The 23,678-nt window shown below is 39.9% G+C and overlaps 1 protein-coding gene across 4 annotated transcripts in view; it reads left to right on the plus strand.

Moving 5' to 3' along the window:
• The window catches only part of LOC120447470 (cyclin-dependent kinase 14), a 98,987-nt gene that overhangs the window by 58,466 nt on the left and 16,843 nt on the right, over positions 1-23,678 (plus strand). For 2 of the 4 annotated variants that reach the window (XM_039628857.2, XM_039628859.2), the window contains exons 4-5: positions 13,049-13,240; positions 22,975-23,013. In XM_039628857.2, the coding sequence (XP_039484791.1) occupies positions 13,049-13,240; positions 22,975-23,013 (231 nt within the window). The remainder of the gene's footprint in view (positions 1-13,048; positions 13,241-22,974; positions 23,014-23,678) is intronic. The other 2 variants (XM_039628858.2, XM_044006253.1) reach the window with 1 other exon arrangement.

Here is a 23,678-nt window from a genome sequence, read left to right on the forward strand (position 1 = left end):
ATAAAATGGAAATGCGAAATCTAATAAAAGAAAAGCTGCAAAAGAGAGACATATGTAAATAGATAATGGCCCGGCTATAAAAAATAATGAAGCAAGACGTGAGCACAAGTTGCGTTGATTTTGGGGGAGCGAAAAGCCGAGAAATCAGGGCACCAAAGCTGAAAATGAGAAAATGCCAAAGGAAATATCTTCTAAATTGAGAATCGATGGAAAGGCATTTAAGCTGCAAAAACAGCCAGAGGAAAAGAATGAAAGCATAGTTCAAGTTCGTTAAATCCGTAAAGATTTAAGAGACTTTAAGATACTGAAATCAATTTGTTAGAAAAAGGATCATGCAAATGCTTCTAATTATTTAAAATTTCTGTACATTAATATAAAACTTCTTAGAATATTAAAGTTCTCCCATCGTCAATGAATAACCGTAGGCTATATCCACCCATATCGTTCTTTAAAATCCGGTTTAGGGCTGACTGCATTTCAAGTGCAGTAGGTAACAAACGAGTTGGAAAAAAATAAAGAAGCTGGGCGAACATAAAATGGCAAAGGCGCAGCAGGAGCAGTAGCAATCGTGCAACAAGGACTCGACTCCCTCGATAACCGGGCCTCTCGTCTCGTTTTTCGGTGGCCGCAGGTGATGGCATTTTCCACCCCCTTAACCCACGTTGCCCCCCATGCCGCTAATGGAGTTGGCTGCTGCTTCGTTTGAGCTCAAAGTGCAGACACGTGCCACGCTGGGCTTTTTATCCCAGTCTCCCGGATCATGGGTCCACATTCGCACACAGTGGCTGCGAAAATATTGCCCCCACCATGACAGTTGTCGTCGCCTCCTCTTTTTCGCATGGTTGTAGCATTTTCGGTGGTTCAGTGGACCAGTGGCGAACGCACCGTGACGGATTTGCATGGCCACCAAAACCTGAAACCACCACCTCAACCATTCACCACCACCTCAAAACCACCCACCCCTCACATACATCACTCAAAATGGGCATAACAAAATGCACACAAAACAAAATTGGAGAATTCAAAGATTACTTTTAAAGAAAAATTTGACCACAAAATAGGTTACATGGTAAACGAAATTGTAACAAATTTTTAGCTGCTTAGATTTCTTTATACTTTTAAGCTTGATATTCTATTTATTATTATTTTCTACAGTGCACCACATAGCAACCCCCTTTTTGGGAGTTCCCTGTGCTGCTATCACAAGCTGCCACACGTTGGCATTTGCAACATTCAACATTTTGTTGCCATGTTGCTTATCAGCCAGGCAGCACTGTGATTGGGGTGGTTTTGCATAATATTCGAATGGCCAAGTTGCGAAGTTGGGGAGCTTTAGGACCTGCAATCGATATGAGGGAACCCTCTGCAGTTTGCGGTAGGCACACCACGCTATGACCAGCTCCAGAAGTGGACTTCCAACCGAAGCCCCACTCCGAACCTCTTGAAAAGAACCCAAACTCCAAAGCAACGTTAAATACTCGATAAGCGAGCTCGCCTGCCTTGTTTTCCTTTATTTGCCCAGTTTTTTTCGCTTATGATTTATGTAGAAAATTGCCGGGTTGCCAATGACAGCCATTGATGTGAATTTAGGGTGTGTTTTTTATACAACATTCCACTTCCACCAGAAATTGTCAACAAATATTGCTTCAACATATTTTGTTTCACACTTTTTCCTTTTCCCATTTCCCCATTCCCCCATTTGCATTTCTTTATCCACTTTTAGAGTTGTTTCTAATTTTAAACCAATTAAAGTTGTCCCAACTTGCAGCTTCCTGAGACGCGATAAGGTAATCCCCGGGTTAAAAGGCTTCGCGAGGGCCCGAGAAGCAAATTAATATTTATTTTCATTAAAGCTGTCGAAAGTTTTAAATTTCCATTGCCGAAAGTTGGTACTCTTCTCGGTTTGCAGTTGGGGAGATTTGAAATTCAATTTCATTTTCTTTCGCTTCCTGGGTGGTCCTTTTAGATTGACATGTTCAGGTGATGGAGGAAAGTTTCAGAAACAGATACAAACAGATTTTTGCCTTTTTTATGGTTTTTGTCGGCTAATGAAAATGGGAAATTTGGAAACCTTGTTTGGGGGGCAGAAAGCATAACACTCCCCTAAAAAGTTATAAAATGTTGTTCAATGCATAACTATGTTTCGCTCAATACTTTCCATTTACAAAACTTGATAGCCTCAGAAAAACAATATCTCTGCACCAATGAAAGGCACCATTCACATTGCATGACATAGAAAATGGTATACGATTTCCAGTTAACACCTTCGTGAGCGCAGCAGATAAACCTACTTGGAGGGCGGATAGGTGTTAAGTATCGAATTCATAGCTAACATTCACTTTTTCATGCGGCCACTTTGTTCACGTGCCCTCAGCAAATGTGTTAAAACTTGGCCAAATCGCATTAAATTTAATATAATTTTGTGATTATCAAATTTGCAACTCTCGCTCAACCAGCAGCATCATCATTATCATTATCGCCATCATTTGCTTTTGAGTGCTACATCACGTTCGCCGCGCATTGTTGAATAATGAATAATCTGTCATGACAATTGTCAAGTCTTTCCCGACTCTGTGGGTGACATGGAAATTTAGCTGCAACAATTTTTTTTTTCCGTCTTTCGCCGGCGTGTTGTAAATCAAATTTGCGACAGTTTTCCTCATTTCCTGCACACGCAAAAACAACAGAAAGAAATGTGGCAGTCAACAAAAAAAAAACAGAAACACATAAAAATCGTAACCAAATCATTAGCAGTTCATAAACAAAACAAATTTATTATAATTTGCATACTTAAGTTGATTGCGTGATTGTTTTGTGCGGCTTTTATGAGAGGCTTGATTGGTCAGTGAATGTAAAACTGTGTACTATATTTACCTTGGTATTTAGCCAAATTATTTCAGCTATTTCAATACTTCCAAGACTGTTATTATCTTTCTCTGTGACTTGAGCATTTCCCAGAATTTCTTAAGCAAGTTAAAGCTCTTCGGTGTCTTTTCCGAAGCAACTTCAAGAAAGAACAGACATTTTTCACACTTTTGTATTAATGCATGCATTCCAGACAACTAGTTTAGTGTCAACATTGTATGAGTAATGAGGCTTAAGAGCAACTGAGCTGCAGGGATAGAGAAGGGAAGATTTGAACGGAAAGAGATAGGGATATATAGAGATGGTTAGTCACTGGCAGAAGAAGCCTTTTGTTGCGCCATAAGCCAAGTCACCATCAGAAACAGTTGGTATTTACACGGAAACAAATATTTGTAAGGAAAATATGTATATCAAAGTTAATGAAGCCCTAATGTATGATAGTCATAAACAGTAAATTCAAAATATTTAGGCAATTTAATTTACATTAATATACCTCATTTTGAGAGAGGAAAAGAGTTATCTTTTCGTGTTATCTTTTATTCGTGTGTAATCCAATTGCTTTCCTTGGACTGCAGGCTGTGCTCCTTGCATGTGTAATCAACATTAAACTGTATTTTGTAATCAACCCACACACACACACATACAGACGCATACTTACGCACACACGTACACTTGGGAAAAAGTTTGCCGGCTCAGCAAAGGCGGAAGTGAAAATGGCAAAGGACGTGTGAGAAAATGTCGCTTGCAGGTGTCGTCCCCTTTTTCTTTCTTTTGGTTGGAAACAAAAAAAAACTGCAACTCATGCAAGATGCGAAAGGTGGGGGGGATAAACTGCGGGTGTGAGACTCAGAGCAAACACATTATAAAATCTATACACGCTCTAAGCGCACTTTTAACCCATTAACGCCCCCACAAAAGCCAGCCTCAGTGCTCAGTTCAGTTTCAGGCGGCTGCTGGCTTAATGTTTGTCAGATGACGTGGCTGAAAGTTGGCCGAACCTGGTAGCACTTGGAGAAAAATACCACAATCTATGGTTCACAAATTCAATAAATCGGTTTCTTATCTGATAACTAGCTTCGGTATTAACTGTAATGTTAATAGTCTAAAATTTCCTTAATATTAATGGAAATATACTTATATATTTGACCGGTAAAACTTTGTTTATTTCCATATACCACTGTTCCCTAGTCCCCAACTCCCGGCACTTACTCGCCGTTCCTTCCTGAAGAAATAGTGTCAACTTGCGTTGGCGGCATTTTAATGCGAGCACCCCTATCCACATTCCACCCTCATTTTTTAGGGATAGCCACCCCAAGTATTAACACCTCGGTGCCCTGCCGCTTCAGGCTTTGCATTGTCTACTGTTTCCTGCATTTTTTGTTGTCCTATTTTTGTGCCCCACGAACACAAAACGTTTTATCGTCCGTGCATAATACATTTTGTCTAAGCTCCATGGATGTTCTTATTTCCTAGCTGTTGCTGCGTATTCAACTTTATTTTTCTTTTTCTTTTTTTGTTAGATACGTATATTCTTATGCAATATTTACATTTTTTTTTCGGCTACGAAGTTATTGACATGTGGTAGGAAGTACTGGCAGTATATTTTCCAAGACGCTGCATCCAAAAGCCTCTATCTCCGCCCTTTTCGCATTAGCCACACTTGGCTTAACGTGGTTTTTTCTATATCGAGTCAACCGGTAGCTGATGTCGTTATGCAATCTATAGAAAAATAGGTATAGATGCCACAATGCAGTCTTTTCAGACATTTTCTTGTGTAACAGCTGCTCGTTCAGTGGCTCTGAAACTTTTTCCCCTTCCCCGCAAATCGCACAAAAGCAGGCTACACTTTTTTTCATCATTTTTGCTGTTTGGAAACTTTGACCATATTTTCATTTTTTTGCTGAGGGAGAAAAGACTGCACTCTCAGCTTGTCTCCCTTTGTAATTATTTTAAAAGCGCAACTTGTGCACGTAACGACATTTGTGGCAACCTAAAAAAAATACAAAGAAAAGCCAAAGGAGTCAGCGATTGCCATTTTAAGAGAACATAAACAAAAGCATTCTGCTAAAGTTGTTTGGCGAAAAAACTTGGTGTGGGCGAGTGCGTGACTGGGTGGCACTGAAACTTACGAACAGTGGGCTGTAATCTACACAAAAAAGTGAACAAGCGAAGGGGAAGTATTTCAAGGGCAGGCTACAAGAAGCCCAGAACTTAATTAGATAAATTCCTTTTAATGATTCATGAATTTCGAGGAATGTTCAGCCATTGCCATTCATTAAAATTATTATTTGGCGTTGAAATTTGTGCCCGCCCCTCTGATAAATGCACTTTTTTTATGGGGCGAGAGTTCTTATTCTTATATCTTATGAAAGCCAAGTAATCTCATAAAGAATCTGCACCTAGCAAAACTTTTTCGGCGACGTTTGCCGTCTGCGCCAAGTCAAGTGGAGGATGCCCTTTCTCCGATTTTCCGCCTTTTCCCTTTCCGGCTGCCAAGTTTCCCCCGTAAACCAGGCCAAACACTTAGAGACACTCCCCGCCTGAGCCGCCCACTTATCAAACTTCATATTTACAAACCTACCAAAATGATAAAGCAGGGAAAGAGAATATATGCACCAAAAAAAAAATTGTCATTATTCAATTTGTATTTTGCCGAATAATATATTTAACATCAAACAATATATTTAAAATTTTTAGATGCATTGCAGAATAGTATTCAATGCATAATACTATCAAATTGAATTATGTACCTATACAGTTAATTTATATTACACCTAAAGCTTGCTTTAGTCTAAGGAGATTATGAAAAACTTTTCCGAGTGTCTTGAAAGGGGTTGCCTTATATTTTGTAAAGTCAAGTGCACTATGGACTCCGTAATAGTGGAGTTGGAGTCTACACAAAAAAACTTCCGGCGCCGCGGGCCATTAGCTGAAGACCCTAGAGGCCACTTCAAGGCGCGGAGATACAGATAGGAGTATACAGATATATATACATATATATATCTATAAAGAGAAGGACGATTCGCAGCTAGATAGAGAAAATTCAGCGATAAACCATAACAAGTTGGGAATTATTTGTAAACGTAATGGATATAAGTTTTGAATTATAATAAACGATAAAGTCTCCAAGAGTTAGAAAGATGTAATGTCCAATGCATGACAAGAATAAAAGAATTCTATCTACAAAATGTAGTTTAGTTATAAGATGGAAGTTAAAAATAAATATTCAACATGATAAATGTTTTTATGCAGCAAATTAAATGTTCAACAAAGCATATTATTTTTATGCTAGGTATCGGCCATTTGTATACAATTCATATTGCGAATTATTTGTCGATAATTGTTTGATTAATATCTAATGTTGATTGAATTAAATTTTGGTTATCAAAGAAACGGATGTCCTTACTTTAAAAATATTATTAATTTCTTAAACTACGAACCTGCCTTGTTTTGGTCCTTGGTTCACAGCATCCTGGACGCTGCTAAAAATACATCGCCAGCACCAACGCAGATTTAAGTAATTACATCCGCTGAATCCACGGAGCTTCCGGTCCTCTCTAGTTTATGGGCTCTCAAAGGGGACATATAATGAAAATTAAACCATAACAAGTTGGGAATTATTTGTAAACGTAAATTCATTATCATTATCGAGTGGAAACGTTGATTATCCCTTGCTGTTAATGCTCCCCGCTGATTGTTATGCAAAGGAGCAAATTAAATTGCTGCAAAAATGTTTTCCAAGGCGAAGTCCCTTGCGCTTTCTCACAATCCTTTCGAGCATATTTTGTGCATTTAAAATATGCGTAAGTACAGGGGAAGTTCACGTCAAGTTGAAGTTGAAGTTGAAGCTGAAGCCTTCAACAAATGAAATCCTGGAGCATGCTCATCTGCCAAGTTAACAGACAGTAAGGGAGCTATTATAATTCCCATCCAACATCGGGAATAGTGTCTCAAGTAGAGCGGCAATTGTGTCTGCTGACTGCAAGAGTTTTCTTTGGTCCTACCCCTTTTGCTTCCAATGCTCAATTTGGGTTTTGTGAACAATTTCAATTTGCCTCGAATGAAACTGGCTAAATATTTTCTTAATTATTTCCTGCTGACATTTGGATGACTTGAACACGAACGATGAGTCGCATTTAACACTCAATTACACTTGGGATATTTTCAATAATTTTCCATAACATTTCATCCTTGATTTTTCGACAGCAGAAGAGACGAGACGTTCAGACAAATTGTTTTTCGCTACACAGCAATATCTTGTGCAATTTATTCACAGTTTTATTATGATTATCAAGCCGGCGAGAGCGCATTTCGTATTTATGAGTTTTAAATTAAATGCAATCTCGAGGATTGTGCTCTGCCTTCCGGCTCCTCAAATATTTATTGATTTTTGTCAAAAAGGCTTCGTTGTTCCTCGTTTCTTATTTGTTATGGCAAAGGATAAGTTTGCCACAGGCCTCTGACAATTTTTGCAAAACGGTTTAGTGGCGAGGATGGGGGAAATTTCAGGCGAAAGAAGGTGGAGTTGGCAAGTGTAGAAAAGTTGGCCTTATTGAGCCTTCAATTTGGCCATGTCCTGGCGCAATGTTTGGCTTAAATATTTTATTTGCCAATGGATATCCTTTTCAGACCCCAAATGTTGCGTGTTCAATTGACAGGAATTGGATGAAGTTCTTGTGCCCCAAGGATTTTCTTCAAGTCGAACGGAAAATACCCTTTCAAAGGAACTTAAAAGAAAGCTATCATATACTTTTCTTACAAGTTTAGCTTTGCTAACGTAAAACATTCCGTTGGGTGCTTTATTTTTCATCACATAAGGGATTTCTGTGACTGACTGTTCCTAGCAAGATTTCCAACTTTACAGGGTATCTGCGGACGTTCAACAACAATGTAAGGAAAATGTGTGTATTTTGCGCCTTGTCGATGTCGGGTATTTGAACCTTCTGCCAGTTGTTGTGTCGCCAAGTCCTCCCTCCTGGTAAATCCTTCTTATTTAGCCGACGGGCCTGTCTGATTGTCTGGCTGTCTAACACCGCATTACCCTCGCTTCGTTCCGAAAGTGTCCTGGAGAAGTGTTAACTTGTTTGGCCAAGATTTACAAGTCGTCGCTGATTTCCTTAGCTCACCTTTTTCGGGGCCTCGGGCGCTGCCAACTAAACTTCGATTCAAATGCAGCTGACAAAAGCATAAATCGGTTGCTGGCAACTGACTGACTTAAACTCACTTTGATGTGCGAATAGACGACGAGGTATGAAAGCCTGCTTGTAAATTTCAATTTCTGTCAAAAAGAATCAACTTGAACGGAGACGACAGGACACCTTGGGAAAACCACTTAACCGCACTTAATGCCACAAACAATTTTACAATTTTAACTGTCTGCTGTCTGCGGTCCCCTACCAAAAATTCCCAACTTAAGTGCCTCGGTACATGGCTCTTTTTGCAGTCATTAAAGTTAATTGTGTAGTTAGGAAAATTGTGTGGAAAGATAGCAAAACGGGAGCAGCCACTTAAGAAACACAGAGAAAAACATATGCTAAAAGTAAATAAAAAGTAAAAAAATTTTGATTTTAAGGTAATAAGTCTATATAATTCGAATCAATAACCATTTTACTTTATTGAATAGTGTTTTGCTCTGTGTAACGACAAATGGAATGGTTCAGCGTTTGACATTTTTGCGGTGTGCCACCAAAAACTGGGAAGCTTAAATCCTTCAAATCCATAAATTACCACACGCCCCCGGCTACAAGAATTTTTCTTAATTAATAATAAGTTTTAAGAGCGTCGGCATGCCAACCTGCGCCCACCTTAGTTGATTACTCCACCTCCGCCTGATTTTGCCGACTTCCCCTTAACTTTGTGTAACTCAATGCCTTGGCTTTTCACTCGTTAATATTGTTGTTTTTCCAGGGCGTCTGTCTCGTTTTCGTTCTTTGTTGTTCTTGTTGGTGTGGCAGCGTCTATTAATTAAATTAAAAAGTTCACAGCCATCGTTGTCGTGAATGCCCCTTCCATTCGCACTTCTCATCAGCTCATCAGCATGCAAACTATGCAAAAATAAAAAAATAATCAAATGGAATGCATAGAGGACTAATCGAAGTGGAAGGGTGATCAGTTTTAACTTTGTTCTTGTCACCATTTAAATATCTGTGCATTAGAATTGTTAAGTGGGGATGCAAATGAATTCACAGCTTCATGGTGGTAATAAAATAAAAATGTTTATTTCGCATTAATTATGTTAAATACTTTAATATTTAACATAACATTTTTCAGGGGTAAATAATATTTTTTTTTTCAATATTTCAAGTATAAACAACCTTTAACATTTTTCGTACCCTTGCACACTCCATCACCATGCTAGCATCTTTCTTTTGTTCTCGAAATGCAAATCATTTAAACAATTAACCAACCCGTCTCGCCAACTGATTCAATTGAACTCGGCAGACTGATCAACCGAGAACCCAGTGGCCCCCCGTGGATTCCAGTAGTTTAAAGTTTAAACAGTTCATTGGACGCTGCTGTAGTTGTTTATATATTTTTTATATTTATCCACCCGTTGTTTCCCTGTTTTTATTTTTTTACTTTTTGCACATTCCGCTCGACAATTATGCATTATTTACAAAAGTTAATTGCCGACGCGCAACAGCATTGTTCAACAAGACCACGCCCACTTGGAGGAGGGCAATTAACAACATTATTGACTCTGCTCGTCGGGCACATTGGGAAAATTGCTGGAAATGGTAAAAAGGAAGGAGGACCCACAAGCGGCACTTTGAAATGCTAATGAAATTGCCTTTTAAAGCAGAAGCTGCAAGCTTAAAACTGAAAAACGAAGAACAGAAACAGAAACAGCCACTGAAAATGTCGTCCTCGGGCCCCTTTTTTTTTTTTTTTTCTTAATTGATAAATTGATTAAATTGCAAAAAGCCGTAATTGCACAACCACATCAGTCACACAGAGTGCAATCTCTCGAAATTTAACATTTAATTTGACTCGGCAAATTGCATTGCCTGCTTCCATTGTCCCCGATTCTGCGAAGGAAGCTTCGTTAATGCGATGTATTTTGTCAGCATTTGAAGTGTCACATCAGCTCGGGATGCCGAGTTCAGGATGCCGGATTCAATTGGCTTTGGCATTGTCTGCTCCTTTCGACGGCGTTGGTCAATTTGAAGGATAAATTACTGATTTCGTCTATTGTCTGCGTTGCCTGCGTTAGTTACTACTGGTCAATGTGGGCTAGAGTGGGGTATAATCTGGAAAAGGCGCTTATGCAGTTGCAGAGAAAAAAATAGTGGGGATTGGGAGTTAAATTATATGTGTTTTCACACTTTTTGTCCAACAAAATTCCTCACCTTTGACTATTACATACATATTCTTTCTTTATTTTCCAAGTGCATGCTCTATCTTCAAATGCAAACTTATCGCATAAACTGGCACGGAATGTTTGAGTCCTAACCATTTGATTACCCGTTGGCTCGTCATAATCATCGAACGTTTCCGCACTATCCCTTTTTATGGCTTTCTAACATTGCCAATCCTTTGCCAGCTCAACACTCTCTGAGTTTTGGAAGTTTTCGGGGCCCTTTTAGGTTTTAGTACCCGTTAAGTCCTTTGGGGCGAAAGTTAAAACGAGTTTCACGCGCCCCAGGCATGATAGGTTTTGTTTCGTCCCCTCTCTTTTTAACCATATATCTCTGTTCCTTCCGACATGTTCCTCTTTCACTCTTACTCTTCACTTAGAGATCCTTGCAAATTTATTGCATTTCCTCGATGAAGTTTTGCGCACTTTTTCTTCGTTTCTGCTGGCCTTTTTCCTTTTGTGGCTTTGCTTTGATTTAATTTGGCCGCTGCTGTTGTCTCTATCCCTCTGACTCGCCCCATCTCTTTCTGCTTTTTCCTGGGATGCTTGCAATTTGCGAGCTTTGTTCAATTGGCTTTTCTGGGTCTGGGGTCCTGCCAATGTCCAAGTTTTGTGTTCTCGCCATGTCCTGTCACTCATGCGACAGCGGTATTTGTTGGGTGTCGGACTTTAAATCACCCACCCTCTCTCGGCTTAGAAAACTTTTAAAGTTAGAGGATTCTTTTTGGCACTGGAGCCAACCTGCCTGCCACATATAATGCTCATTTCATAGTTTCGGCTTGGCAATCCAACCAAAAAGTGTGTGGTTCATAAATTCGGGGGAGGAACATAACCAGAGTTGATGTAATGCCGTGTGGCAAGTCGGGTTTTGCGGTGGCGTTGCATAATGTGCATGCAGTTAAGGATGAAATAATAGCACAAACACAGACAACAAAAACAAAAATAATAAAAAGTTCTAAAGAACCAAATGCATGTACTTGTAAACTCATCCAGTAGTGGCTTCAAAAGCTTAGACATAAGGCAACATGGGATTTCTTCTCATTTCACATTGTATCTCCTAGTTATATATTTGTGAACCCAACTGTAACATACCCCGCCTTTCAAAAAATCTGCCAACTCCCTTTTGGTTTGTACTTTATGTTGAACATATTTTATTGATTACATTTCCAGCTCCAACATCTCCAGCTCCAACTTCAACATGGCCAACTCCGGCCACTTTTCCGGCGTGTGTTGGCACAACTTTATGAGATTTCATTCCCCCAGACCATCGAAAGATGATTTTGGGGCACTTCGCATTGCATTCTGGACGCTCCCTCTCATGCCGCCGTTGACTTGGCAAATAAATTGCTTATTTGTAGCGACGATTTGCGGCTATTTTGTGATTTGTGGTGGGTGACATCATTCATTTGGACAGGGTTGGAACTGTGGAACTTCTGTGTTTCAGTCTCCCCTGGGTTGCATATTTATCCTGGCTATTAATTAAACATATTGACTGCCTTGGCTCGCAGCTTATGGCTTGCCATAATTTATTTTTTCTGCTGCCAGATGATGGTCATTACTGGGGAAGTGCAAGAAATGGCCAAAATCAAAGAATTTGATGAGGAATCGAAGCTTTTTTCCTGGTACTCCCTTTGTGCTTCCTCACTCGGCTTGATTACAATTTATTGACTTTTGCCGGGGAAATCCTCTTGGTTTCGTCTTCTTTTTCTTCGACTCCCTTTTGGCGACTCTGCCACGCCCACTTGTATGCATATCGTTAGCAAATTGCAGGCTCACCAGGACGCCCAAAAAAAAGGATTTGCATGTGCGTCCTGTGCTGTGTAGAGCTGTGCTGGCGGTAAGCTAATATCCAACCAATTTCCGTTTGACTCGCTTCGCGTTTTCGCCTTTTTTCCATCAGGGGGTAAATTCAGAGCAGGTAAACTTGGCCAACATGGACCTGCTGGTTCAGCCTTTTGTGTTTCCGTTTTAGAAATTGGAAGGCAGAAAGCGGCGCGTACCGCCTCTCCAGTGTCCTTTCTGATTTCACCCGTTTTTTGGCGCAGCCATATAAATTTGTACAAAAGCTTAGCCAATTTTTTCGCCTTTTGTTTGCCAGTGGCTTCGTCGTCGTCCTGAACTCATTTGCATATTCGGCACATTCAAAATACCCTCGATGTTTGCCCTGGACACCCATGCAAAAGACCCCTGACAATTTATACCCATTCCACTCTTTATGAGCTGTGACTATTAATGGTTTTTGGTTTAAGCCGCTCTTAAAGCGCTTCCAACGAAAATAACAAAATAAATATTATTTTCCTTGGGCCTAAAAAGGCACAGATTTTAAAATGATTTTAAATATTTTCTGTAAATTTTTCATTCTTGCCTCAAGTTGATTGGAAGCAAATGTAAACAGCGGCAAGCAAATGTCAGATTCAGGGCTAGGAGTCAGGAAAAGAGGACCACAATCTGGTGGTTTTACAGCCACAGACCACAAAGAGCTTGGCATATTGACCCCAAAAAAAAGGGAGGTTGTCCAGTAGGCGTTGATTGGCATTCCAAAACCCGAAACCCGAGACCCGAACTCCTCTGCTCCTCTTTCGTCTTTCACCTACAGCTCACTGTCAGGGCTAATGACTCGAAGGGTGAAAACTGTAAAGTGAAGTTGTGGTGGGTGGGCCGAAAAACTGAAGTGACTTTCCTGCCACTTGAGCGTTTATGGATATTGACATCTCAATGGCCGAGCCCTGTAATTTAATTAGGGCAGAGTTTTCACGGGAGAACGAACGGTGAACCTGAAGAGAACTTGAACTAAACTGTGGCTTTTCCTTTGTTCCCTGCTTGCAGCAATTTCCCGTGAAGATGGCGACGAGTCGACGCACCACCATCACCACCACCATCATCATCGCGGTGGACATGGCGGGCACCACAACCACGGTAACAAAGTTCCATACAACGGCTACAATTCGGAGGAATACTTGGACCGGCTCGAACCGAATGGCAATATACCCGCTGACAAGACAAATTGCAGATATGGAGGTGAGCTATTGAATTTTCTAAATAATATCTATGCGTAAAATACCTCTAAAAAAAATATAACAAATGCCTTTTGTGTACGGAACGAAGAACATTTTTTTTCACATGATAGTTAACATTTTCCTATAGACAATCTGGCCAAAACTCAAGCGAATTAAGCCCTCGAATAGGATCATTCATAAAGCTTTGCGTAATTTATCGCCCGCTTGTGCAATAATCTCTCATTTAAGCTGCCCTCCTCCGCCGAAACTAATTTAATGATAAGATGCCAAGTCCCTCACTCTCTAGATTTTCCCCCGCCGACTGACTGGCAATAATTTATGCCTCCATCTTGTGTGAGCAGCGTGTCTAATTATGGAAGCAAGTTAGATTTTCCCAACTTTTTCTCATTCCCCTGCTGCAACTGGGAATTCCCTTGCTTCGATTTAACGTTGTTTTTTGTGCACACAGAATAAATTTGCCAAAATAATTTAGGAACGTGCTGTATTTATGGTCGAACTATGTAACGTTTATGTGATAAAAAATATATAACTTTTGTGCCCGGGCTTTTTGTGTTTAAGGTGTAGCTTTTTTCCATGTGTACTCCCGCTCTTTGGCAACTTATCAAATTTTTGTCTCATTTAGCTAATGCAAACAAGTTCTTTCTGTTCCATTTCGCCGTTTGAGCTTATCTAAGCGAGAATTTCCGCAGATAAGCGAGGCCCTCTGTCATCATTTTCCTTTCTGCTGTTTTTCTCATAATTGTAAATTGCAATTTTATGCAAACAATGGATGGGTGCTGTTGGGTGTTTGTGGAGTTGGCGAAAAGCGAGGTAGACTCGTTGACATTGCCGATAAGCCTGTGAATGTAATGGATTCATTTGTTGCTTCACTCGTGCACTTGAAGCTCTGTTGCTCCTTGTTTGTTATTGTCCTTGTAAGGCGGGGCACTCAACTCGAATTTACTTCCATTTTGTACCTCCTTGTATTATATACATGTACCCTTTGTCTTGCCGATGTCTAGGCCTCTCGGAATCGGGCCATAAAACAACGGAAATGGAAATATTAACAAGCAAGTGCACAGCAACAAGGGAATTATTCATAACCAAATGGAAATTGTGCATGCTCCATATATCTTTGCCGGGCTTTAAACTCAATGCCATTACTGTTTCACTGCCATGAGCGAGCATTTTGCACCCGGCTTTCCGCTTTTCCTCCAAGTTATGTCCTCTGACATTGAATTCCATCGGTACATTGCTTGGATTATCGTGGAATAAAGTCGTTAAACTATTTTAGTGAAAGGGAAGTGCATTTCCAGGCTCGGAAAAGTGTTTACTGTAGCGGTTTGCTTTTAGTTTCAGGAATTTACTAAGTTGGCAAACAATTCTAATCGATTTTATGAGCACTTGTGTAAGTTCTTGTGCCAGTTAATTTCCACACTTAAATGCTAAATAAATTGAATAGTACAATTGGTAACTTTGCAATTATTTTGTCATAATTTTCACAACTATCGATGAAACTTTTAACTCCCTTATCTATCAAAATCAATTCCGTAAAGTTTTTTTTAAGCCACCCACTGCCCATGCAATCATAAAGTTATGTAACGCACAATAAATTACAGAGTTCTGAAAGGCAACAGAGAAAATTCTCCTCCCCGCACCCGGAATTTTCCAGCCCCTCTCCTATCAGCAAAAAGCAATTTCAGTTTTTCACGCTGTTCCCATTTTTTTGTTGCTGCGGTTCTGATTACATGATTTATAAGTTATCTTTAGCAAAACAACAACGCTGGATGCCATTATAGGGGTAGCAGCGCAGGATATGAACAATTTATGTTCAACGCTTTTGCAAAAGATTATTGTTTATATGCGCAAATTATGCGAACATTGCTGTGTAAAATTTCGTAAACATATTGGTAAAAAAGAATTCGCATGAAACTGTTTAAAAGGCACCCCAACAACGATGGTAAATCATGTTTTACAATTATGCGTGAAGCATAAATATAAGGAATAAATTTAATTTGCCCTGGAAAAGAATACACAGAGGCTTCAAAGTCGATGATAAAGTGTGAGAGGCATTCTTTGCCGGGCCCCTGGATTTTTTTTAAAGGCGCGTAATGCCACCTGTAAGCTACTTTTATAGGCTGAAAGAGAAGGTCCTTGTATAAACTCTACTCAACTTGCGCATAAATCCTTTTAACGCTTTATTTGGCTTCTGACGCGCTTTCCTGTGCCATCCTTCGTCTTTCGTCCTTTGAGCTTTGTTTATTTTTATTTTGTTCCTTGACTCGCAGGATCCTGTGCGTTTGTTTCATTGTTTGTTTTTAATGCCGCTTCCTTGAGAAGGGATACCTCTGCCTATTCTCTCTGCCACCCTTTTTTTTTGCTCCTCGAAAAACTGTCTGTGATTTAAATTTATTGGCAAAATACTTAAAGTAAATCTTTTTGTTTCACTTTGTTTCGTGTACGTGTCTTGTGAGCGTGGTGTTACCCTGTTATTTTCTTTTTTTAACAACCCTTTGACAATTTTCGGCGTGTTTTTTATACCTTCCACGTCTATTAGGGGTCTTTCTTGCGGTTCATTTTAAAATTCTAACTGGCAGCCACAACCGGAATCCCTGCACAGAATTTACCCGACGCCTTGCGGTTTAGGCAGCGTCTTTCTTGTGGCTTCCACCCTGCCATCCAGCCACCCACCACCCACTCACCCCTTTGAGGTCATAACCTCCACCCCCTGTCAGAATCGTTGCAGTTTATTAACGAAGCAAAAACATGTCGCCTTCGCTGACTGGTTTTTTCCGCCGCATTTGAAAAGAACGCTTTTCTCTGTTTTAATGATTTACTTAAATTTTTTGTTGTTTGTAAAACTCTCTGTCTTTTCCTTTGGTTTTCCCTTTTCGTTTGATGTCATTTTGGCTGAGACAATTTTTTGATGGTTTTCGGTCGTTTTTTGGTTGGGCTAATGAAGCGACTTATGCAATGACATGGAAAATTTGCGGTCCACATTTTTCTCTCCGTTTGATTTTATTCTGCCCCTTTTTCCGAGTGTTTTTCCGAGCACTGCACAGCATTTGCATGACGTCTGTAGGCAAAAAGGAGTGCGAGAATTGGGGCTGAAAGAAAGGAGAGTGAGCTTATCAAAAGGCCAAAGGCTTTTTTTTCAGCTTTGATAAATGAAAAGTTTGCTAATTGGCTTGTTTAAAAAGAGTGCTACCACACTGGATAACTGTGGCAAATGCACAAGTATAACAACTCTTTGAGCCGCAAACTGAATTCATTAGCTGAGAATGGGGGTGCCAACATGTTGAAATTTTAGATGAACATAAGGTTCAGAGCATAATCTAGATCCAAAACCAATTAAGAATAGTTAAATATAAAAAATTTAAATTCCTAAAGCAGACTTTCCAACTTTTGTATTTGTATTTTCTGTCTGTTTTAACTCTTTAAAGTATATGTGCCATAAACTCGAATATCATGTCCATAAATTTTACCCTATTTACTTTTTTTTCGCACACCCCCTTCGCTGTTGCAATCAATTTTCTTTGAAAACTTTGTCTGGCCAACTAAGCAAAGTGAAAGCTTTATAATAATCCAAAGTCAAGCCACGCCCCACCAACTTTTGGCTTACCACTGCCAATTTTCGCCATTGTCCAACTTGCCACATAAACCCAGCTTCGCGTTCGTATGACGAAAAAGAAAATTGTCCAGAAAATTTCTTTTGACAATTCACCGCTTTATGCATACTAAGCTCATTATGGCCAACTTGAAGCACAGCGAACATCCTTTTTTTATTCATTCTTTTCGTTTTTTATTATTCGTTAAACGAAGGGCGGTTCCTGAAAATGTGCTGGAAAACTTTTTAATAGTGGCCAGCCATCACCCCCGTGGGTTTGATGAGTATTTCTATTTTATTGCATCTGGCTGTGGCTAACAATGCCCCACGGGCGGTGCCACGCCCCCATGTCCAAGAAAGTGGCACAATATTAAAATTTTCGCTTGTCATTATAAATTCCTTGGCCAACACCAAAGGATGCCATAAAAATAATAATGGGCGAACAAACAACAAAAAAATGGACAAGAGAGCCTTAAAAGGTTTTACTTCGAGTTATTAAGGCAATGAGGGTGCACTGAAAATAAATGTTACGTTTTCTAATAAATTTGTGTTGGAATATGGGCTCAAAAAATAGGTAAAACTAGAAGAACACGAATTAATAACAATTCTCTAATTATACCGCAATAATATAATTTTTTCTTGGTGTATTCTTCAAATGGGATCATGGGAATTATTACTGCTTGAGGGCATTTCAGTTGCAATCAGCGCACATTTTGACGGACAGCTGAAGTATCCGTAACGTCATCGAAGGACCTCGGGTCATGAGCCCCCAAAACCCGAACCCCAAGAACGGAATTAGGATTCATAATATGATAAAGTGGTTGGGTTGGGGGTTGGATGCTTTGGGGGTGGCATTTTGCCTTTTGGGTTCTGCCCAAATTGTAACTAAAGATTGTCCTGTCTCTGTGTGTGTGCCAACTGATATCCTTGCCGCACATTCACCAGTCTGAGACACACACACACAGTTATCTCATAGGTGTGCGTAAATTATAAGCAACTTGCAAATGTGGCTGTCCACATCGATACATAAACACAGTCGTAGGCTCACATTCCCATGCATTTGGGTATTGGTCCACTGGGAAAAGCCGGCCGACACTCCACCTCTAAGCCTCTGCAGTGAGCGAAAAGTATGACTGGAAATGGTAGTGAAATTAATGATTAATTTGTTAAATAAGTTATATGGATATGGCTTCAATCAGTAAACTTATAGATCTATCAGTCACACTCATTACGGCTTTGTGCTAAATGTTGGCTACTGTTTAGGAAGGAGTTGTTTAAAATTTAAATTATTAAAAATGTTGTTCTGCTAGAATGACTGACTAGAGTTTTCAGTACATCCTCCTGGTGTGTGGACCCATTCCCCTCCTCCTGCTGACCGCTCGTCATATGCCTGTCCTGGCTGCTGGCCTTCGGAGCAGATAACGTTCGTTATGTGTGTTGAATGTGACAGCCTTGGGGCATCGCCATGCCGCATAGTCATATAGCCACGGCTATAGCCTTCGTCGGCTTTTCCCCACTGACTTACCTATGGCCTACGCATTTCATTTGGTCAGGCGGCGTTTCCGTTTCCTTCCTGCCACACAGACTACTTCAAATTTTGATTGTCATTTACGTGACTGGGAGTGTGTGTGTGGGTGTGTGCGTGTTTGCTTGTGTGTGCGTGTGCGTTTTGTATCCTGTGTGAGAGGCTTTTCGAATGAAATTGCTGCAAATTATTCCCATTACGTTTTTGGAGGGCTGCATTTCAAGTTGATTGTCGTTTACATTTCGCAGAGCAAAGGCCAAAGAACCGAGGGCTTGTTGGATTTGCAGAGGAGGTTGGAGTCCTTCGCTGGATGATTGAGTTCTGGAATAGGAATAGGCAATAGGCAATAGGCGGCTGTTGGACCATTTGCAATGGGGTAATCAAGACGAGTTTCTTGATTTCAGCAATAACGTTTCAATCAGTCGTCAATTATTTTATCATTAAATGTGTGGTTACATTTGCATATGCGAGTGGAGTGCCTTAGTTGCTTTGTATGCTGTTTAGGTATAACCTGTTATCTGTTGATATCGATTTCTGTGGTTTAATGGCTTGTGAATTTCAGTCTAAAATATAATAAGAGAAATATATGTGTTACTTTACATTCGCATGTGGTGCTGGTTAATTGGTGAATCCCCATTGTATTGAGCGACTGTAGAATGGATTAAAGGGTATTTCGTAGTTCTCCTGTTCCTGTGGGTCCTGTAGATCAATCAGCAGTACTTCAGTCCCCCGAGTGATTCCCAATAGAAGCGCAGGCCTGTTTACTGACCAACATCTCTTTTGAATTTTCCCGCTTTGTAGGCTAAAATCGACTACGTGTGTCCTTTGTAGGGGAAACTCAATACCATTTCCCCCCATAAGCTCGCTGTGTTATTGGCCAGCGATTCTACTCTATTTTCGCTATTTTCTGAGCGATTCGCAGTGGGTAAACAATGCGGCGTTTTCATATGTGACGAGAAACCGACGGCAGCATTGTGCACTTGCGTATATATCATTTTTTGTTCGCTCTTTTTTTCCCCGTCTGCCCGGAATGACAAACAACGGATGATATATTGCACGGGCCACGCCTACCGCCTTTTGTTTCCAGTTGCCGCAAATCAGTGGCCAATAACTGGGATGAAAACTGATGGTAAAGGATATTTCCCAGCTACATGCTAGAGTATATGCCTCTGGGGCATGTTTATTGAGCAAACCTTTTGAAGTTAATTAAAACGAGAGGCAGCCAGCGCAGCGTTTTCAATTACTCAAGCAGCTCAATTTTTTCATGGGCCTTAATTTTTTTACGAGCAGTTGTAAAAATATTATTGAAAATCTTTATCTACCCGGCGAAGTGAAAGGATAAATTCGTTTTATTGCTTATTAATATGTGCTCGAATGGAGAAGTGAAGAAGCAGCCAGTCTGCAACTGCAAATAAATTGGATTCCTGTTGCTACCTACCGCACTTTATATCTTGGAACTTTTTCACCTCTTCCTTTAACCTGAAAAACTGGGTCTGTGGCTGGGGAATCGCATTAGGAATCAATTCATTTCACTTCTATTGTGCAATTTCCGATACGTCCAAGGAGTTCAGCTAAGACTGGCTGGTAAATAGACGACAAATTGAGGTTGTAAATCTTCTCTGATGGAGCATTTGTGACAAATCAATTCGATAGCGGTTTGGTCAAGGCGAAATTGGCTGAAATTAATCTGGCTTACGGAAAAAAGAATTAGATTGGCTCGGAATGTTTAATTTAAACATTCCTAGTTAAAAGTTTTTCTTGGTTCTTCCTTTGGCGTTGCCGGAAATGCCTAAAAATATTTTTAGGGCATTCCAGCTTCCGCTTCCCGTTTCTTTTGGGCCGCCACACGCCCAGCAAGAATGTAGCATAATATCCAGCGTTTAGTGTGAAAATTTCCCACTTCCACAGCCATTTTTCCTCGTTGTGGCACTTCTTTTGAAATTGCGCACATAAACTAATTTCGCATGCATGAAATGACTTTCATAGAGAAATGGCAAAATTGCAGTGTGTGCGCAGTGGCCTAGCCTAGAATATCCTGGCCTCTCCTGTCTCCTGTTAATGCACTGCCAAATATAAAAATATATATTTAATTATGTACTTTATATTTAATACAATAATGCACATTTCACGAATGATACTCAAATTCACTTGATTTATGCATGAAATGTAATGTTTATTACGAATATTTCATGTCTAAACACTGGAGCTACTTGTTGTCAACATTAAAAATGACATTTCTCGCAGTGCAGCTGTCCAGAGTTGCCACCAAACCGCAGGACGACGCGTCGACATCCGTTAGGGTTAAGTTGCAAGTCGGTGGTGCTCGTGCAGCTTTTACCGCTTTTGCCGCCCCGCTAATTGTGTCACAATGATGAGCATAATTTGCAGCGCTTTGCCATTGCAGAGCAGGACAAAGGAGAAGGCAGGAAATTAAGCATACGCCATGTGTGCCGTACCGCTAATTTTCCGTTAGTAATTTCATTTCATGCCAACGCCACTCAACCCTTTTAAAAGGAAAACCACTCGCTTTTAATTACCATCAACGTCAGTTTTGTGTGGCATTTTGGGTGCCTTCAGATTTTTCCGAGCGCATTTCCCCCAGCCAATTTAAATGTCTACTCTGCGTAGAAGAAAGGGTTGCCTTTTCTCAGACAAATATGCTGTCATATGTTTTGCTTCCACACCCCACCAAAAAAAGCTCATGACATGATGAATGATGAGCCGCCAATTGTTTTTTGTTTTTGTTTGCGAATTACAAACAAATGTGTAGAAAGTAGGAAGGAAAATAAGTTGAAGCCGCCTCCCAGGGAAACAAAAGTAAACATTTTGACATGACAAGCGGCATATTAAGCGATATATTAGAGATGGCATTGTGAAGTGATTTAAAAGAAGTTATCTAAGATATTAGATAATCTAGGGATAAAAAAAAACTATGCTATCCTATCAATGATACAACTTTCATTAAATCAGAAAAGTGTGTAAAATAATGAAAGTCCCATCACTAGTCTATATTCCTTATAATCGCTTAGCGATTTCCGCTTTCTTTGTTTATGGAGACGGAAACGGAAATTTTCACCCATCCCCATAGATGAAAACGGAGTAAAGTAATTTGTATGTAATTTGTTAGGCAACACACACACACGGTTTCATGGGTGTTTGTCCGACTGTCTCGACAGGATGTGGCGTGCGGAAAAGTGCGGAAAAGAGGAAAAGTTCGAACGAGGAAGGATTTGTTTCGCCTTAATTACAAAACATCAAAGTGGTCGATGTCTGTTGCTGAAGTCTTGAGCCTTTTGTGAGGGATTTACCCATCGATGTGGCAAGCACTTCGTCGGAGAATGGTTTCAAGTGTTGAATCTGCCACATTCCGGCACTAATAGAGTTACTACTTTTTGGGAGTGGGTAATTAATTCAAGAATCGCAAAAATAAAAGGACCTTCAGTGTCAGCAATTAATAATTTGCCACGTTTTGAAAATTGTTTGTACGTGATCGTTGGCCACTCTTTTGGGTTGCCTTTCCCTTGCTTAATTGGAAAACGCTTCTCGATTGTGTTTTGATCGGGTTTGAGTAATTAAACACACCATCGAGTGACAAGTCTGCACCTAAAGCAGTTTTCGTTAAATCCTTGAACAACCAAAAATGAAATACCCTTGCTAATCCACATGCACAAATCAATTTGGCCAAGCTTCTTCGCCATTGTCCTGCACTTCTCGTTGGCCATAAATAAGAGTGTAATTGGAAGTGATGAACATCAGGGACACCAGCTTAAATCCCAGACACGCGCTCACGCCCAAAAACTAGAACAGGTCCCAGAAGAAAACCGAAATCTCTAATCAAATGTCAATTCCTTATTCAATAAAAATCGAAAACATACGAGAAAAGTTCGCTGCTAAAGGAAGAGTGCGAAAAGAGGAATAAATACTTATAAGCGAGACTTGTGCACTGAGAAAAAAATATTTGTTACAAAGTTGAATCGAAAAAAGCACACATAAAACACAAAGTTGTATAAAATATATATTCAATATTTTTAAATGATTTAGGTTCATGTTATCGAACTGACTTTAAGCACCATATACAGTTCCTTTAAATAACTCGAATTTTTTCAGTGTATCAACCAGGAATAGAGTAAATCTTTTAACGACTTTTATGTGCTCCTTGCGCACTTTCCTTGTTTTGTTGGCTTTTATTGTTCGTTTTCCTGACCATGTCCAATGCGCTTGTGTATAAGCCATTAAATGTGCTTTCCTTCGCTGGCTTGGCTTTTCCTGTTTTCGACCAATTATTACGCGCGATTTATGCTTTTATTTGTCAACAAAGTTCGGAGGGCAAAAACCCTCGTAAACATCGCAACCCCACACACACTTAATTGATTGTAAATCATAAAATGCGAACCATATTTTGATAAACTCCGTGACCAAGTGGATTTTTTCTTGGGTAATATGCAGAGCTTAACTGGGTTAAGCCATAAATAATTTTGAATGCACTTTTAACCGCTTTTTGCCCTTGTACTTTAATACTTGTTTACCTAGTTATAGTTGCCAACTTTTTTACTGCTTGCTCGAATGAAACACTTTTAATTTACAATTTTTTCCCCCCATTTCTTTCTATTTTGTTTATTTTTAGCACAAGAGTCTGCGAAAAATGATAATAACAAACCACAAGGTAAAATGCTTTTTATTACTCTCCCCTAAATCTGTTACTTTGAATATTCTTATTTGCGCACAGCATGTCCTGAATCCTTTGAACCCTCCCCCTTTTTTCCCTCTCCTCTCGCACCAGAAATACTCCAGACTTTTAATAGTTTTCTTCGGACAGCAATTTAAATTGCCATATTTTATGCGCCAAAGCTCTCAGAATGTCATTAAAATAGATGTCAAGCAGTCGGCTTGTTGTGCTCGCAGTATCCGTATCCTTTTGTCAATAAAAGTGAGTCGGGGAAGGACGATTGCAGGCGACAGCCATAAGTAATGACAAAACGCAGCGGGCCACCATTGTCATATTGAGACATTTGCACAAGCCCATTGGCTTAGCGCAGGATTCAAGGATCCGAGGATTCAAGGATGCAGTCTGCTTCTGAGTACGAAAAAGGTTGTCATCGCCGTAATTGAATTTTGGCCGCCTATAAATCTTGAATACTAAACAAGTGGGGCGGCCATTCAAATATGAAGTTTCCGAAAGACCAAAAGATATTTTTGGTTCAACAACTTTTGCGCAAAGTTTTGAGCGCCTGATTGATTTAATGATTTAATTATAACGTACTTGCACAAGTCGAAGTTTTGCCAGTTGCGTTTAATATTTAAAATTATAAATCAAACCTTTTAGTAAAA

Source organism: Drosophila santomea, chromosome 3L, assembly GCF_016746245.2.
Source record: "Drosophila santomea strain STO CAGO 1482 chromosome 3L, Prin_Dsan_1.1, whole genome shotgun sequence".
Lineage (NCBI taxonomy): Eukaryota > Metazoa > Arthropoda > Insecta > Diptera > Drosophilidae > Drosophila > Drosophila santomea.